Genomic DNA, 18699 nt, shown 5'->3' with positions numbered 1-18699 from the left:
GGAGGAATTCTTTGGAGAGGGAGGTACCAAGGTTATGAGGCAAACCTATAAGGTATGTAGAAATGCTTTCTACAAACTTCCCGAAGCCGTGAAACCCAGAGTTCACATTGTCATGAGACAAACGAAAAAAAAAAAAAAAAACAGCTTACGATATATTTAGAAGCCAAGCGAAGGAAAGTTTTATAATTAGTTAGTATATTCAATGCAGATTGGAAATTCCTATAAAGCAGTTCCCTGCTTGGTTTTCTTTTTCTTCCATATTCCTCAGGTAATTGTCCTAATTCCCTACATCATTTTGTCCATATAGAAAGTGACTTAGTATGCATGTATTTTAAAAATATTGGTTGATGAGTTCCAATGTCTCTGAAGAAGACAATGTGCTGTAGCAGAGAAAACACAGCCTAGCATTTGGGATGTTAGTTCTAGACCTGGCTCTGGCCTAAAACGTTGGATAAATTACCTAGTTTTTGTAACTACCAAATGAGAGAGAGACGATCTCTTGGGTCCTTGTTTCTGTAAGTGATTTACCCACCTGAAGACGTTTTATTAACACTACTGGAGAAAAGCATTCCTGCCACTTCCTTTTATGGTATCAGACACTCTGAGTGTCTCAATTCAAACAGAACCTAAATACCGATCATCAGTACTTAATTCCATTCATTATTTCATTCACAAAGGAAGACTCTATTTAGTCTCTATTTTTCTTACAAGAATCCCTTTCATAATGTGAAGATACAGCCTTACCTTCTAAAGTAAAGATGACACATTCTCTAATATTTATCCATAGGATCTATCTGCTAGCCTCTGTTTCAAATTTTGTGCCTGTATTTTTGTTATTGTTGTTGTTACTTATTTTTCCAGTTCCCATTATTTTTTTTTAACTTAGAAGTTGGAAGGAAAAGCCTTCTTTCATTCATGAATGCAATAAATATTTCTTAAAAATTTATATATGTCAGGTGGTATGCTAGGAGCAAAACAGATAGACTTCCTGTGTTCATGGACATTCTAGTTTATTAATCTGATAGATAAAAAGCCTTTGCTTCGCTGAAAGTACTAGAACAACCGTAGAGCACTCTGTTTTTTTTATTGTAAGCCTTAGATATTTAAAGTAGCCACGACAGACACGGGGAAAAATTGCTTTCTTCATTTTCTCCTTCCAAATCATGATTTTCAAAGGTCTTTTTAGGACTGAAAACATTATTCATCCATTTTCAAAACCCTTTCCAATTTGCGGGTCAAGTCACAAACACACTGTTTCATCCTGAGACATTTCACCAATTGCTTGTATGGTAATTTACACTAGAGATAATGTGTAACTCTTTTAAAGTGAAGGAGTTGTGGTCTGACATTAACGAATGCCTGAACCAAACCGGAGAGGAATCCAACTCTGCAGTCAGCTTTGCTCTTGACCTACGCCCACTGCACAGTCAGTGCTGCTCTACCGAGAAGGCTCAGGTGGCAGTTTGGGGGAGGGCATCTAATGAGCAGTAACTCCACCAGGTGAGCCATACCCCAAGGCAACCACAACCCATCTTCCCTCCGCCTGCCTCCTTGAGGATGACTCTTGCCTGGGATGTGTGTCATTCAAAATTTAGAAATTTGGTGTGAAGCAAAGAGCTACCATGATGAACAAAGATATGATGTTGTCCAGCCGTTTTAGCGTAGACAGGATTGCGTCAATATCAAGGAGGAGTTGTACAACGTTCCTCAACTACTATTAATTAACATGGGCTGAAAGCCTCCGGCCTTGCATTTGCTTGGAACAGACATGCATTTATCACCTAGTGTTAGCCACGAATATTCTTTCTAGTCTTTCTGCAAGTTAGCTTTCCCAAAGAGCTAATACATGAACATCTCCCCTTCTACACTGGGAGAATGCAAACTGATAACAGAAATAATTTAACTTTGAGGAGGTACCAGTTAGACATCTCTGAAGAAACTAGTCTCAGAAAACTAATCTGTACATCGGAATCCGGGGATGTACTGTATGGTGACTAACACAATATAATAAAAAATCATTTAAAAAAAAAAAAAAGAAAAGAAAACTAATCTGAACTTGAGATACGACAATCTCCTATTCCACGTCACAAACCACTTTGGTAAAGGCTTCGTTTTGAATTTAAAATTAAGTAAATCCATGTATGTCTCTTTTTCACCAGTAATATTTTGTTAAGTCTGTACTGTGTACCAGGCAACGTCCTGGAGACCTGGGATACAGAGAAAAGTGAAGGACAATTTCTCACCCCAACTGAAACCCAGTCTAGAGCACTGTCTGCACAGAAGCAGTGCAAAGCAGAGCAGAATCTTCCACGCTTTCCAGTGCACCTAGAGAGCCCACACCTGGAGCAAATATTAGCTACTTTTTAGGCTGGGAAAATCCCCCTCAAAGAGAGTAACAATCTCTTTAACTCAACTGAACAGTGCTTTGAGAAACACTGACTGGGCAAAGAAGAGAATAATTTACAACAAATCAAGGGCATTCATTAGGGGAAATAAGATGCAATATGCCTCTAGTACTTTCTCTTCCACCTGGGATGTATCAGGAGTCCAGCAGCATCTAGCCACTGAGTCTTGAGGCTAAGAAAATTCAAAGGCCAGAGTAACATCTTAGTTGGCACATTCTGATTACTCGTTGCTTTGAGCACTTAAGCCACACGAATATTTCAGATGGGCCTGAACACGTAAAAACACTATTCTGGATTCTGGAGTCAGAAACCAGGTGACTGCTTCCCAGCATCTGTCTTCAAGTTTGTGGGGAATTCTGCTCACCTTTGGAACACATGCAATAATGACATTATTTGAGGGCCATGATTCCACATACTTCTGCTATGACATTTCTTTCTGCATTGCTGGTGACAGAGAGCAATTTCCTTTCATCAGTCACTTTGATTCCTTTTTAGAAGGTGGGAGTACAAACCAATAGAGAAATATCAAAAATTTTATTTTATCTTCTCTTGGGTCATCAGTTTTAAAGAGCCAATGTAGAGTATCCTGTTCTGCCTAGTTATCAATGGGCTCAAATTATGTTACCTCATAGTTTGGAAAATTTTTAAAAAATTATTTATATATATATATATATATAAATTTAACAGGATTTTAAGACAACAGTACTAGCAGACTGGGCCCCCAGAACCCACTATATTATATACACAAATATTCTGAGAGAGGAGACATTTTTTATCCTTACTTCTTTTTTCAACAAGCTTAACTAATTGATGTCTGTTCCTGGATACAATTTGAGGGAGAAAAAAAAAAATCAAGCAGTGGAATGGGACATTTTTAGTCAACCATACATTTAAATTAGTCCTGTCATTAGCTTTTCATAGAAGTCAGGAATCAGCTTTAGTGAAGAATGACTTTTAGGAGGAGGAGGATTTCTACCAGAATTTGATTCGGCTCAACTAATCGGCTACTGTTCCTCTAGAATTTCCTATTCTGGTTCAAGCACCCAGAAACCTGAGACTCAGGCGGGCCTTCATCCTCCTAACTCTGTCACATGGTTTCATCCTATACCTTGTTCATGTCAGCACATTCCTATCTCCATGGAGTGTTAGAACCACCTCTGAACATGAAGTTTCCAGCCTTGATTGTCTCCAGTCCACTTTCCACATCACTACCAGAAAATCGTATCAACTTCCATTAACCACACCTCACCCCCTTTTTAAAAAGAATCCAGCTACACTTCCTAATTGCCTACAGAATGAAGATCCCAGCGCCTACTTGTGTTCACCACCGTATCCCCAGAGCCTACCTCAGCACCTGACATGGAGAAGTGCTCCGTAAGCACTTGTTGAATGCCTTAAGACCCTCTATGACCAGCCTCTTGTGCACCCCTCCGGCCATAACTGAGGCTTTCCTCAAGCCCCATGGATCTCCCACCAGCTCTTGAACTCGTCTTGCTCTTTCTTGCCTTCACGCTTTTGCACCGGCCATTCCTCTGGCTCAGAATGCTGTACCTGCCAGGGCTCTCACCCTCCTCTCTCACCAGCTCCATGTGGTAAACACGGTTTCATCTCCCACCAAGAGAACACTGCTGCAGTCCTCTCTCAACGCAGCCCCTGACCTATGAACAGTCCACAAAGTCTTCATTTTCCTCCAGGATCAGAGAGGCTGAAGGCTGGGCTGGGATCAGAACATACTGTTTTTCAGACTTGGAAGGGGAGGGGTGTGCAACGCTTGCGAGGGTTTGAGACAGGAAAGAAGGTACCACCGATTCTTTACTTGGGCTCAGCTTTCAAGGGTGGCTCTGCTATGATTTCATTCCCACTACAGGCAAACAGGTGTTCGGGGACTGGCTTGGGTCGCTAAAAGTTGACTATCCACATACCTCAATAAAGCTGCCCCCCAAAATACTATTTATGGTTTCTCCGGGGAAATATTTTCTGTATGCAAATTGGAAACTACCTGAATGTTATGCCAATTACCTACCGTCCTCTTGCTTCTTTAAAAACAAGCTATTAAAAAATTCTAGCTAACTAGTAGTAGTACTAGTACTAGTACTCTTGCCGAAAACGTATTTACCTCTGATGTTCTGAGAATCATCCTTTTTTTTTCCCGTAAACAACAAACAGATTTAGTGGAGTTTTAAGGGCCACTGAGTTAGTTATTCAGTGGCCCCCAGGCTCCTGACACGGTCAACACACTCAAGTAAGACAGTGTGTGGTTGAGGTTCTGGGAAATACACGGCCCAATGGTCCAGGATGATCATTTGTGAGGTTCAAAGATTGAAAGCGCTTCAGAACCACCACCCCAGCCCCTACTTCCCTAGGATTGGCAGAGAACATAATAATTTTGAAAAATGATGAAGGGAAGGTAAAAGTGAGGAAAACGAAACATGGCCCATGGTTAATGTCTACATCTTCAAATGTAATGCAGCTATTCAACTAATTTAAAATACCATTGAAGTGAGATGACTCTCTTTAAATATTTTATCACTAAGATGCTGGAAGATTCCTTACACATACATTACCACTTTTTCCATTTAATTACTGATCAAATGTGCTAGTTGAAAAGACTTAAGATCTTGCCATACACCAGAATGATTTGTGAGATTCGAGCAAGCAGGCCTGTGTTATCTTCCTCTTGATTTTCTAAAAGCTGCTCATGGGTAAAAGATGCCGACTTACTTGAATAGAAGTTTCCTATTTATAGCGGTTAATACAGAAACCACACAGGATCCAGTCCTGGCATTGTAAACCTTTGAACACTACATCTATGAAATTCTGTTGTCTTTTTAAATTTTCAGTAACATTTCTCTTTGCTATATTTATCACATTTTCCAAAATATGAAAACGTTCTTTTTATTTTAAATGTTGACTACATGTGAAAAATTAACTCTGGTTCTATTACTTCAAACTATCCCTTTATTAGCAACAGTTGTGCGTCGCTGTCAAGAGGAATTTTAAAGCCAAAGTACCAAATTTGGAGAGTAGACACATCTGTTTTACTTTGCAGTTTGTTTTATTGTTTTATTTCTTAGGCTATGAATTCACAACTATCTTATAACTGAAGACTAAAGAAAAAACATATGTTGGTAAATCTGATTTCTGCATTTTTTTCGTTCAGGGGAAGTTGCCTCCCTCAGCTATCTGCCAATAAGTAATAAATGGACTTGGCAAAAAGTTTATTTAAGTTGGCTTTATTAAGCCAACAAAATACAGAAATCAAGTACGGGACAGGCAGAAAAATCTGTTCCTTTGAAGTCAATAAAAATCCATCTCCTTAATCCTTTTTTTATTCCAAGCAGTGGTGATTTTTCTCAACTGACTCACTGAGAACCTTGATTTAGCCAATCTGTCTTGCTTAGTTATCTTTCTTCTCCAAAGCTTTCCTAAAGAAGCATCCTTTCCCCTTGACAACCATCATCTTTTATACTTGCATAGTGATGCCTCTGGTTATAAACATTCTCTGGTTAATCCTGATCGAGATTTAAGAAACAGGTTTTTAATTACTATCCATATTTTACACTAAAAACAGCAGTAGCTTGCAAGCCCTAACAAAAGACACACAGAAATGATCAACGGCAGAAGGATGGCTACAATTTGATACCATACATCTTTCCTAAGCGATCTCCATTCAGCCTTCTGACACAGCCTTATCTGGCTGCTGCCTACTATTACGTCCATTATGGGAGAAACTTCAGGACTCTAGTCTAATAACTCCTTTTCCATGCCCCAACCCATCTACTCACAGGCGAAGAGTCATGCAGAAATATATACGTAAGAATATATTCACGTTTGACGATGTCGTGATTTGAGAAGGAGGGCATTATCTTGGTAGAACAAAAGCAATGTACTGACCTCGAGACACTCAAGAGTTTGGCATCCTCTAATAACATCTGGTTACACAGAGTATGAGAAAAGCATTCCTTACCTAAACTAAAGAGCACCAAGAATTTCAGACACACAAACTCTCGTTGATCAAACTGTAGAGAGCGAAGCTTTGCCACTAACTCTTGTGCATGACTCATGAGATTGTTGAGGGTGGCCCCGGCTTGGGATGCTATTACGGAATAGTCCACCTGCAACACAGAATCAGTTTTAATGACTGTCAGAATCAGAAACAAACAAACAAAAAGAATCAGAAATAAATATTTTATTTGAAACTTTTAGAAATTGTGGGTAAAATCAGACGGCATTACAGATTTGTAACAGAAGGGACAGTCCCCACGAAAATAGTCTGAGATGTGCTATGATTCTGAGATGCAATTATTCCGATAAATCTAATCATGTCGATAAGCTTTGTACGGAACAGATTTTGGCTACCCAAATTTCACCTTCATCTTTTCTCTATTGGGAAGTTACATTATCACATAGGGTTAAAATTTTTAACTGTCACAAATAAATTTAAAGGAAACTATCCTATCCATAAAAAGGGAATCCAGAACAGCACGCTATGTGCACGATGGCGTTAACTACTGCATGAGGAAAGTGAAGGCAGAGAAATGTTTCCATTTTTATTTTCTTAAGAGACTATAGTTTAAAGCAGTCATTGTCCAAGAATGCAGGCTTGTAGGTGAAGAAAAAAATCGCACTGAGATTATTCTTTAGGAGGTTGCTTCCTAAAAAGCAACAGCTACTATTTTCATTCATATGATTATTAATACATTTCTCTCTAAAGACAGCAATGATCTTATTAAGAAGAATGATTTCTTGATATACAAAACATAACCAAAAAGGCTTATTTTCTTCTTCATTAAAAAAAAAAAGGTGCTGTGATGCACGGATCTTAGATTATTCGTGGGGACATAAAAAGTTCAGCTTCTAATAATAAGTTAAGATGTTGGGATGGCTGTCAATGATGGTACTGGCTTTGCTGCTGCAATTACAGCATAATGGGAAAGCCCAGTTGGTACCTGAAGCTCCCATCCTTTTTGTACTGGAGAGCTCTCAGGCAACCAGATACTCTTTTAGGTGCATTTAATATTTGCTGCAGCAGCAAATTTGTCTGGGAGGCAAGTCCTCATCTGCCACTCACCCGGAGCAGACTGTATTAAATTTTTATATTTATTGACATTTCATTACCATAATTGACTGCACTTGCTTCTCTAGGAGAAGGCACAGGGCTGCCTCCGAAGCAGGAGAACTAGTCCCTCGAGTAGAATTTGCAATTAAAAACAAGGCAGAATGGATTTTTTTTTTATTGTGTAAATATGATGAGTTGAATTTTCAGCTTTAACTAGAGAATACTGGGTGTACAGAAACCTTTTTTCGAGAGTGAGAAAAATTAGGAGTCAGTAGAAAGACGACCCCCAAAGGTGTCAATCAGTTTCTATAGAGTCAACTATGCATGAAAAAGGCACAGTTAATGTGTGTTCTAGGTCTGCTCTTGTATCAAGCACAGCACTGTCCTCCCTGCTTTGTCCATGTGCTGGCATCTGTCCACTAAATTTAAACATCAAGCGTTCTAAGAACTCCTTTGGTTTCTGTTTCCGAATGTGTGAAAGAAAGGGCCGGGATCCAGGCAACCTGAACCCTGAGCCGGAAGCAGAGAGGACAGACAGATGAACACTGTGGAATGCATTATGATGGTCTGCGACGCCCCCAAAGGGATGTCTCCACTACCATTTTGCCTGTCCTCTTACTCCAGGGAAGTTCTTCTTCCTTAGAAGTGGTGCCTGAGCTCTCAATTCTTTAGCAACTATACATGGTCTCACTACTCCCAGATAACAACAGAAATCCTACGGAGACAAACAGGATAGGTGAGTGAATGACAGCAGGAAGGCCCTGTGGGGTCACAGAGGTGGAAGAAAACTGGGACAAGATAGGAGATCTGGGTCAACACGGCCACTTACAAGGGAAGCATCTTGGGCAAGTCACATGGAGTCTCCATCCCTTGGTGCCCTGATCTTTAAATAAAGCAGTTAAACTAGAGGATAACAAGGTGCCTCCCATTTCTGTGATTATTATCAGGAAATGAGAGTACTTGGGATAATACCACCGATTTAAGCTTGGAATCAGTTGCTGAATGCACTGCAGCTGGAGGTTAGTATGTACGCAGCACATTTTAATCAAAATCACGAGTGAAGCCTTCAACCAGGAAAGTGCACTAAAATAAACCACATATATGTTGGTATTAATTAATTTTTCTAGTACAAAGTTAACTGAGTTGTGATATGTGTACAGTTCTACCAAGTCTGCAAGAAGTTCCAACATTAGACTCATGCTTGAAAATGTAGTACCTTATTAACCAGAACCTCCTTTTTTATTTATTTTTACTTATTTTTATTTATTTATTTAATTTTTTAAGATTTTATTTATTTATTTGAGAGAGGGGGAGAGAGAGAGAGAGACAGCCAGTGAGAGAGGGAACACAAGCAGGGGGAGTGGGAGAGGAAGAAGCAGGCTCCCAGCAGAGGAGCCTGATGTGGGGCTCGATCCCAGAACGCCGGGATCACGCCCTGAGCTGAAGGCAGATGCTTAACCGCTGTGCCACCCAGGCGCCCTCAGAACCTCATTTTTTTAAAGATCGGCTCATGAAAATCTGATATGTGGGCAGTTCTAACAGGTGTGTAATACTAAGTTCAAGTCCTAGAACTTTAAACTTGAAAGTATAGTACACTATGCCTGAAAGGAACTGAAATTGTTTCGGAAGATTCTATTTAGCGAGAGACCTCTAGTGCGATGAACTCCAGGAAATCAATTGGCATACCAACAACTTTATAGCTATACATTTATTTACATGCTAATTTGAAAGCTCAAACATGCTTATTAAATGGGAGCTCCGATAACGTTTCCTTCAAGGATAATTTATCAAATGGCACGGCTCTGAAGGAGGATCGGTGATTTATTCCTGCAACAGCACACAGATCCGCAACTTCCGTACATTTTATTACAAACATAATTATATTTTCATTGTCGAATGCGGAGTTTGTGCTCATTTCAGGAGCAGCTGGCCTTGTCTTTTATGTACTTAGTAAAATTAATTTATTGCTCTCTTACATGTAATCTTTGTGCCATTAAATTCAAGGCAGATATTGAAGAAATACTATAAGCTGATGTCCCCTTTGGATAAATTTCACTCATCATGAAGGTAGAAACAGTTTTAGCTAAATTGCTTTTAGTTCTAATAACTGAAATTTTTGATGACTTGTACATTGTAAGATGCCTGTCATTTTAATATGATACACAATAATAGAAGATAATGAATAAGTTGCCAGTAGACCTTTCCCTTAGGATGATGTTACAGTGGCTGTTAATTAGCACAGTATGCAAATACTAACAGCGGTCCCACTTCGAAGTATTCTATTGTTATTTTATAGATTATATAAGTATATATACACACAGATGTTTTATGTGCATGTATTTTTAAAATACTGGATAGAAACGGATTTTGTCGTAATTCTACGATGCTAAAAATATAGAATTGATTTGATAATCCTGATGTTACTGATAATATTAATTATTAATAATATTACTGATAATCAATTATTTTTTGCTTAGCAAGATTATTTAACAGACGCTCATACAGATGTCTGATTAAAAGACATAATGAATGCATGATAGCTGACCTTAGGTTTAAGTAAGAAATTTGGTGTGAATCACCAAATCCTCATTTCAATACTAGGTAGTAGTGCCCAGGGCTTTCTTTGCAGTGGGATTGTTTCAATTACTCTAGTTCTCAATGAACTTTAAAGGGACTCAATTCTGCAAATAACTATTTAGCAAACATAAATGTGCTAGGCACCATGCTAGCCATGGGACTTTTGAGAAAAGTTGTGCTATTTTATCTTTCTTCTCTCTCTTCAAGCTCCAAGTAGCAGTTCCCTGGAGATTCCCGTCATTTAAAAAAATTCAGTGTAGTCTTTTTCTTCCTTCTCTGTTGTAATTAATGCATCACATTACTTACCATGAGCTGCGTTCAGGAGGAAAATGCCAGAATACTGGGCCAAGGAGTACCTGGGGCCTTGCATTCCTTAGCTTGTCTAGCAGAGTTGCTAGAAAGCAGAGTGTAAACCCTACATGCATGCTCAAGTTGACACAAAATTGCTGCCTGGGTCGCCTTCGTGTCAGCACTATAGTCCTGATATTATAGACTGAGGCATATTTAATATTACTATTTATTAATCTTACAATACTCACAATAAACATTTTCATTTATTCTAGAAAAAATCATCACGGGGCAGTTGAGAAAATTCTATAAGCAAATCTGGAATTTTTTTTTTTAAGATTTAATTTATTTATTTGACAGAGAGAGAGAGCGCGCACAAGCAGGGGGAGTGGCAGGCAGAGAGGGAGGGAGAAGCAGGCTCCCCACTGAGTAAAGAGCCTGGATGATGCAGAGGCTCAATCCCAGGGTCCTGGGATCATGACCTGAACTGAAGGCAGATGCTTAACCGGCTTAGCCACCCAGATGCCCCAAACCTGGAAATTTCTAACGAATGATCTGGGGGTACCGTATTTCTTCTGGTTGAGGCTGAAAAGGTGATGGACTTAAGTTAGTTGAAGTTTAGTTAGTTTAGTTAAAGTTTTATCCAGAAATTCTTTGTCACTGCTCCGCTAACCCTGGGAGGATTTGCAGGTGTCTGTCTCAACCTACAAAGGAGTTTGGTCAAACACTGTCACTTTAGAAAGAAGGCACTTCCTTCTAGACGCTTCAAATGCCCATCTGACTCCCTTTGCACTTCCTCCTCTGAACCTTCCTCCCATCTGTGTCACGCGGCTTACCTGTGAAAGTGCACAGTGCAAAGCACTATGCAAGGCTCAGTCGTCACCGTCATTAGACGATCACACCTCGAATCACCACTGAGTGCAGGACTGTGTCTAATGGCTCTGCCCCTCCCCCCACATCTTTGATTTTCCTGCAATTATTAGGCTTTCAGAAATGTTTTTAAATTAAGTGAATCAAGCTGTTTTTCCTGTAGGCGAGTGATACGCATTTACACGCTTCTTTGAAAGAATGCGGTTTTTTTCACCATGATAGCAACATCATGACTCGAGGCTTCTATCATTGTTTCAAAGTTCACATTCTGCACAAATCTGTGGTAGTAGGTCAATGTGTTTTGGTGTCAGAGGAATTATTTCCTTTAAGAAAGTAACAAAACCCTGCATTTAGGAAGAAAACTCAACAGAAACTGTTGATTTAGGATGGTGGCATTATGGACGACCATTTTACTTCTTTCTAGCATTTTCTTAATGCTGAAATGATTTTGTAAGGGTAAGTAATAATCACGTTAAAATACTTCTGATGATTTGAATTTATTTTTTACAATGTGTTTACAATGCCACACCAAAAAAATTATGAATAAATAAAACAAAACCATTTATGTATTTGGGCTCAACAGAGAAGAAATGAATGCCTTGCTTGGAAGTCCCACGGCAGCTGTCACGCACAGAAATTATACACGAAGACCCAACTGAAAGCCTGTGGTGACCGCAAGCTCTGAAGCATCTGTGAGGCATTCAGAAAAGCAGTACAGTATGTTGGTTAAGAACACAAACTTCGGGATGCCTGGGTGGCTCGGCTCATTATCGGACTTTGGATTTCGGCTCAGGTCATGATCTCAGGGTCATGAGATCGAGCCCTGTGTCAGGCTCTGTGCTCAGCATGGAGTCTGCTTGTCCCTCTCCTTCTTTTTTTTTTTTTTTAAAGATTTTATTTATTTATTTGACAGAGAGAGACAGCCAGCGAGACAGGGAACACAAGCAGGGGGAGTGGGAGAGGAAGAAGCAGGCTCCCAGCGGAGGAGCCTGATGTGGGGCTCGATCCCAGAACGCTGGGATCACGCCCTGAGCCGAAGGCAGACGCTTAACCGCTGTGCCACCCAGGCGCCCCTGTCCCTCTCCTTCTGCTCTTTCCCTCACTCACTCTCTTCTCTAAAATAAATAAATAAAATGTTAAAAGAAAATTTTAAAAAAGAACACAAACGCTGGCACCAGCCTGCCTAGATGGGAACATTTTACTGCTTTTATTAGTTGTGTTTTGACCTTGCATCAACTACTTTCTCTCTGTCTCAGTTCCTCATCTGTAAAATGGGGGTGATATTAATAATAAATACTTTCTTCATAGGGCTGTTGAATTCATGTCGGCTTCACCTTAGCTTAGTTTTGATAGATTCTGATTTTCATGTCCGCACTTTACAGAACTATTTCTTGTAACTCCTCCTGCAATTCTCTGAGGTAGATTCCCCTACAATCCCCACGGGATAGGCAAGGACACTGAAACCTGAACAGTAAGGGGAGCTGCCCAAGATGGCATAGCTAGTAAGTTTTGGAAAAGGAACTGGAACACAGGTCAGTTCGATTCTAAACTAAGACTAACGTGTGTAACATACACACACACGCACACACACACACCATTTTCATACCAGAGAGCAAGCAGCCTGTACTAGTAATAAAAATATACTCTACCCGTAGTTTGTTGTTAGACTATATACTAAAAAAGAGGAAGTTCCCTCTCTCTCTTTTTGCTTTCTTCAACTACCTCCATACACTTTCCTTTTAAAAATCATGTTCTCCCTGGGGGCGCCTGGGTGACACAGCGGGTTGGGCATCCGATTCTTGGTTTCAGCTCAGGTCATGATCTTGGAGTCCTGAGACCCATCCCCGAGTCCAGCTCCACACTCAGTACAGAGTCTGCTTGTCTCTCTCCCTTTGCTCCTCTCCCTACTCTCTCTCTCTCGAATAAATAAATAAATAAAATGTTTTAAAAAAAAAATGATTTCCCCTTCCAGAATATTGCTCTACTCTTACACTTCATATAGTCCCTCCTTTCAGCATTGCTTTAACAATCTTCCTAAAATTAGCATACTCCAAATAATTTATTATTGTTATTGTTTTAACAAAAAAATCTAAGTTTCCCCACACTTGCAGTCAGGGAGGTATTTATACTTAACATTTTCACTTATCTTCCTGCATCTCAGGGTGGGAAGCAGTCCATGCCTACTGCAGTGAAAAGCAACTTATTAACGTTGGACCAGTGTTGGTGTCTCAGCCCCACGACAGAAGATTGGAAGGTGTAAGAAGGTATAGGTGAGCTATGGGAAACATGGTGGGGGTGCACACTCGGGGTGCTGAGTCCAAGTTAACTTGGTTAGGTCACGACAGGGCGCTTCTACTCTGGTACCACAGCTAATATTTACCATGCACCTAACATGCTCAGCACTACATAGGTGCCGTGGAGATGTAAAAATATGTCTATGGCTCCACATTAAAATATCTTTCTCATTCTGTTGGGGAGGTCACATGCTTTGCAAAGGGCTTCCTTCGTAGCACTTCTTCTGCTTTTATTTAAGAAATTGCAGGATGGGGAACCTGGGTGGCTCAGGGGGTTAAGCTTTCAACTCTTGATTCAGGCTCAGGTCATGATCTCAGGATCGGGAGATCAAGCCTGCTTAAGATTGTCTCCCTCCCTCCCCCTTCCCAAAAAGAAAGAAAGAAAAGAAAAAAGAAAGAAATCGCAGGAGCATCTCTCTACTTGCTAGATGGAATGCTACCCAATTCATGAATCACTTAATAAAGCCAATTAGATCCCTAAAAAATAATAATAATAAAATAAGAAATTGCAGGAAGCCCAGAGATAGATTCAGAATGTTTTGTCTAGCCTATTCCACAACAGAAAATACAAGGTTTGTTCCACAATTTTCATAAATAAGAATATCTGGTTATAATGAATCATTACTAGGTTTTTCATTGGATTGGATGCAAAGGGGTAGGGGAGGGGTTTGACAGAAAGGTGACTCACTTGACAGGGGCGGAGGAGGGAGCTAGAAGATCTGGGCGGCAGAAGAGGTGAGAGGGGAGAGCTAGCTCTCTCCACCAGGGAGTTCTATATTCTGTTGTGATGGCAAAACATGAAGTAGCAGTAATTGATACTAAAGATGATAAATACCATCTATTTCTGACTGTTCTTGGTTTTGAAAATGAGAGAGACAAGAAATGCACTTTCTCTACTTTTTAAATGGTAATTACCTTTACCCGGGGGCAGCACTTAGGGCAAAATGAAATGTGAAATAAGGAGTATTTCTAAAGAGCAAGAATGGAAGTGCTCTGAGAAAGAATGGCACAAGCCATTTGATTTCTGAAACTCAGAAGGAAATGAAATCAAATTAATTTGTGGGCTGAGGCTCCTTCTAATGCAGTTCCTAGTTAGGTAGGGCTAGGGGGGAGGGAGGGGAGTGGGGGGGGGAGCCGGGGGGGGGGGAGCGAGGCTTGGGACGCATACCCAGTGATTAGACTCTGGAAATGGGTACATTTCCTCCAAAGACTTGGGTCACTGGACGAAAGTGCTGAACAAAAATTTGAAAGTATAGGAAGTTAAGCCCATGAGACTTTATTTTCTCGTCTGGAAGGCTTTTCTCATGAGATGTACAGAAAGCAGGGACCAGATAGTGATGGAGATGGTTGAATTGATCCAATTTGCAAAAACTCTGAAATAGAGCTTGCCTTTAATTTGACTGGGAAAATGTGATTTATTAATAATACAGCAAATGGTGTGGAGACAGCCTTTCATTTTCAAATATGCACTGCTGTGGTTTCACAGCACATAAACATTTATGGCTGGATGTAAAAGATCACGGGGCCCGAGTACTGAAGTATGGAAGCATTGCTGAACGCTGCCGCGATGCCTGAATAGGAATGACCCAGTGGACTTAGGGAATCACTATGTTCCATGCATTTATTTTAATAACACATCAGTTATTGAATGAAGGCTAAGAACAGGGAGGGACATGCCAAAATCCTATAAAGTTGGACTTAGGTCCATTGAGTACTTTCGCTTCCCCAGATATCCATGAAGCCAACACCGATCTCTCCTCCTTCAAGTCTTTGCTAAAACATCACCTTCTCCTTAAGACCAAGCCAACTACTCTTACTGAACACAGCCATCCTTGGGTCAGGATGCAACCTACCCCCGTAGATGTGTGCAGGTCCCCCCTTTGCACAGCACGTTCTTTTTTTTCTTTTCATCTTTTATTCACCAGCACTTTGACCTCTAATACATTATACATTTCTTATATTTAGGTTTGTTATAAGATGATTCGTTATGGTCAGCTTCTCCCTGCTACAATGGTAAGCGTCACGAGGACAGGGTCTCTGTGTTGTGCACTAACGCACGCCAAGGCCCTAGAATAGTGGCTGGCACAGTGTTGGACGTTCCATAAATATCTATTGACTAACCAAATATCTATTCAGAAAGGAGTAAGAACTAACAGTCATTTTTTCTATTTTCCTTTTGAATGATGGCTGGCTCTTGAAAACTGGAACTTCTGTCCCTTATGCCAAATATTTAGTTTACATATGATATTTGAATCAGTCTCTTCCACCACCACGATGCACAATAGAAAGGATTCCACAATGTACAAGCTTCTTTTTTAATAGCTGACAAGACAAGTGTGGTTAGATTGATGCAGAAACTCGAGGAAAAGCTGCTGGGTGTTCATCATTAATTCTGATTTAGCAGCTGTTTTGACCCTTCAAAGCACAACTTTCAATCCCAGCAGAGTAAAAGCAGCAGAATGTTTGTGATTATGTTTTGCTTTTACAAGTTTAACCATAATCATCGGTGTAGGAACAGAGTGCACCAAGTCAGCTTTTCTAAATTATTTGCAGCCCATCTTTCCCTTTTAAAGCACCAGAGTGCTTCTGACCTAGTTAAATTCCTGCCATTCTGAACATGCTTAATAAAAAGACGTTTTTGGGGGGCGGGGGGTCTCTATACTCACTTGTTGCCCAGTAACCAGGAAGATGGATCCTTCCTTTCCGTGTACCACTTGTCGGTAAATGTGGTCGAGAATTAAGAGCTCACTCCAGCAATTCTGAAGCAGCTTCATTTGGTCATCAACCTACAAAAGAAATAGAGAAAAAATATGACAGTGTTATTCACTACATTTTTTTGTTTTACCATAATTTTCTACATAAGAGGACTCGCTATAAGCTAGAAGTCTCCGCCAATGGTCGCCATGGTGCAAATGCTCAGAATTTACATCGCTGCTCCTGAAAATCATTACCTTCATTTGGACAAATACTTTTTAGGCCACATATGAATACTTAAGAGGAGTATTCATAATCAGTGAGCTGCTAGGAAAAGGCCCTCCATTAGATCGCTCTGTCTAGTGTTAACAGAGCTACTACATTTGCTTGTGGGAGGTCCAGGCGCCTCACACTGTCCTCAGCAGACCCCATCAGAATGACCCCAAATAGCCTGTGCTTATGTATCTAGAGTTTAATGCATTGACCCAAAGCTACTAGTACACAGATGTGAGCAAGCTGCCAAACTGAGAAGATTTATAGAGGGGGCGCCTGGGTGGCACAGCGGTTAAGCGTCTGCCTTCGGCTCAGGGCGTGATCCCGGCGTTCTGGGATCGAGCCCCACATCAGGCTCCTCTGCTATGAGCCTGCTTCTTCCTCTCCCACTCCCCCTGCTTGTGTTCCCTCTCTCGCTGGCTGGCTATCTCTGCCAAATAAATAAATAAAATCTTTAAAAAAAAAAGAAGATTTATAGAAAAGACAATTAGCGTGCCAGCACAAACGACTTTGGAAGATAGGGACACACCGCCATTATCTGTCATCAGTGTTAACTCCAAGTCCAAACTGTGCTAGACTTGGAACAGAGCGATGGTCCCGAGGCTAATCCACATTTGCTTTTTGATTTGGACGATTTTCCCACCAACTCTCTAAACCACAGTCTCCATAACTGGAAAATGAACCAAGAACATTACCTCCCTCACAGGACTGCCGTGAGGGTTAAAATGAAATGCGCTGTGTCACAGTGGGCATTTTATTCTTATATCGTCTTGTCCTCCGGGGACTACACTCTTCAGTGACAAAGCCATACTTATTTCACGTACAGTTCACATACCCACGGTCTGAGTGTGGAGAGCGTACTGATCCATGGCTGTGGCTACTTGTAACAGCGTGCTCTTCATTTTGTAATGGATACCAGCCAAAGACCCCGGTTTTTCCAAATGCGGTGGCCATATTTAGACATGTAACACCTTGAAGTGAGCCAAACTGGCATCATTATATTCAATTTACAGATGAGAAAATAGGACTCCGAGAAGTAAAGTGGTATGCCTAAAACATTCTCTTTCTCTCTCTCAAGCTCTAGGCTGTCTCCAAATTACATCAGGAGGTGCGAGAATTTTCCAAATGAAATCAATTTGACTTACTTTGAACAAATTCATTTTTAAGTGGCCATTCAATGGAATTGTGAATAGCTGGCTGATTCTTAGGAAGTTTCCACTCATACATTCATTAGTACTGATAGGAGCTTAGGACTAACTTTATTTTCATGAGGCCAGGACATAGTGAATGTAGTCAAGGGAGCACTGAACTCAGAAGGATTCAAGACTCAGTTCTATACTTTCCAGTGGTGAGAGCTGAGTCAAACCACTTAATTCTCTAAGACTTATTTTCTCACCTAAAAATACATGAGACAGTTTTTGTGAGGATGAAATAAGATAGTGGATGAGAAATCCCCTTCGTAAAGTGTAAAACAATACACAAATGAAGAAACAACAGAGGGCCCACCCTTGATGGACCGCACTGATTCTGTGGAGAAGGAGAAAAGCAGTAGTATTGAAACCACACAAAACTACAATCAGGCTCCGTGATCAGGAAAACACACCCCCAAACATCTGGACCAGAAATACTTTGAACTAGTTAGTCTATTCTGACCAAAAGAATTTCATTCATGGGCGCCTCAGTTGGTTAAGCAGCCGACTCATGGTTTTCTCTCAGGTGGTGATCTCATGGGTTGTGGGATGGAGCCCCGAGTCAGACTGCATGCTCCGTGGGAGTCTGCTTGAAGATTCTCTCCCTCAGTCCCTTCCCCAACTCTCTCTCTGTCTCTCTAAAATAAACGAAGGGGGCCTCGGTGGCTCAGCTCATTTAAGCGTCTGCCTTTGGCTCAGGTCATGATCCCCGGGTCCTGGGATCGAGCCCCGTGTCGGGCTCCCTGCTCAGCAGGGAGTCTGCTTCTCCTACTCCCTCTGCCTCTGCCTCTACCCCACGCTTGTGCTCTCTCTCTAAATAAATACATAAAATCTTTAAAAATTAATTAATTAATCTTTAAAAAAAAAGAATTTCATTCATAAAGTAAACAGGTACTTTTAAGAGCTGATTATTTGGCAGCAATGAGTACGAGACCTGGGATATAATGGTGAGCATGACAAATGCAGCCCCCACCTTGTGAAAATGACTCTCATGGGGGACAATGTTCACCCAAACCCGACCTAGTGGTTTAGTGACAGGAGGAGGTCAT

At 40.7% G+C, this 18699-nt stretch overlaps 1 protein-coding gene across 5 annotated transcripts in view; it reads right to left on the bottom strand.

The window, feature by feature from the left end:
* NR5A2 (nuclear receptor subfamily 5 group A member 2) overlaps nt 1-18699 on the bottom strand; it is a 135054-nt gene that overhangs the window by 44071 nt on the left and 72284 nt on the right. For all 5 annotated transcript variants that reach the window (XM_044377736.3, XM_026480704.4, XM_044377737.3 and 2 more), the window contains 2 exons: nt 16160-16279; nt 6373-6520 (listed from right to left, as the gene is read on the bottom strand). In XM_044377736.3, the coding sequence (XP_044233671.2) occupies nt 6373-6520; nt 16160-16279 (268 nt within the window). The remainder of the gene's footprint in view (nt 1-6372; nt 6521-16159; nt 16280-18699) is intronic.

Source organism: Ursus arctos, unplaced genomic scaffold (genome assembly GCF_023065955.2).
Source record: "Ursus arctos isolate Adak ecotype North America unplaced genomic scaffold, UrsArc2.0 scaffold_2, whole genome shotgun sequence".
NCBI classification, from domain to species: Eukaryota; Metazoa; Chordata; class Mammalia; order Carnivora; family Ursidae; genus Ursus; species Ursus arctos.
The sequence above is the reverse complement of the archived record's forward strand: the minus strand, read 5'-3'. Positions and strand labels throughout refer to the sequence as shown.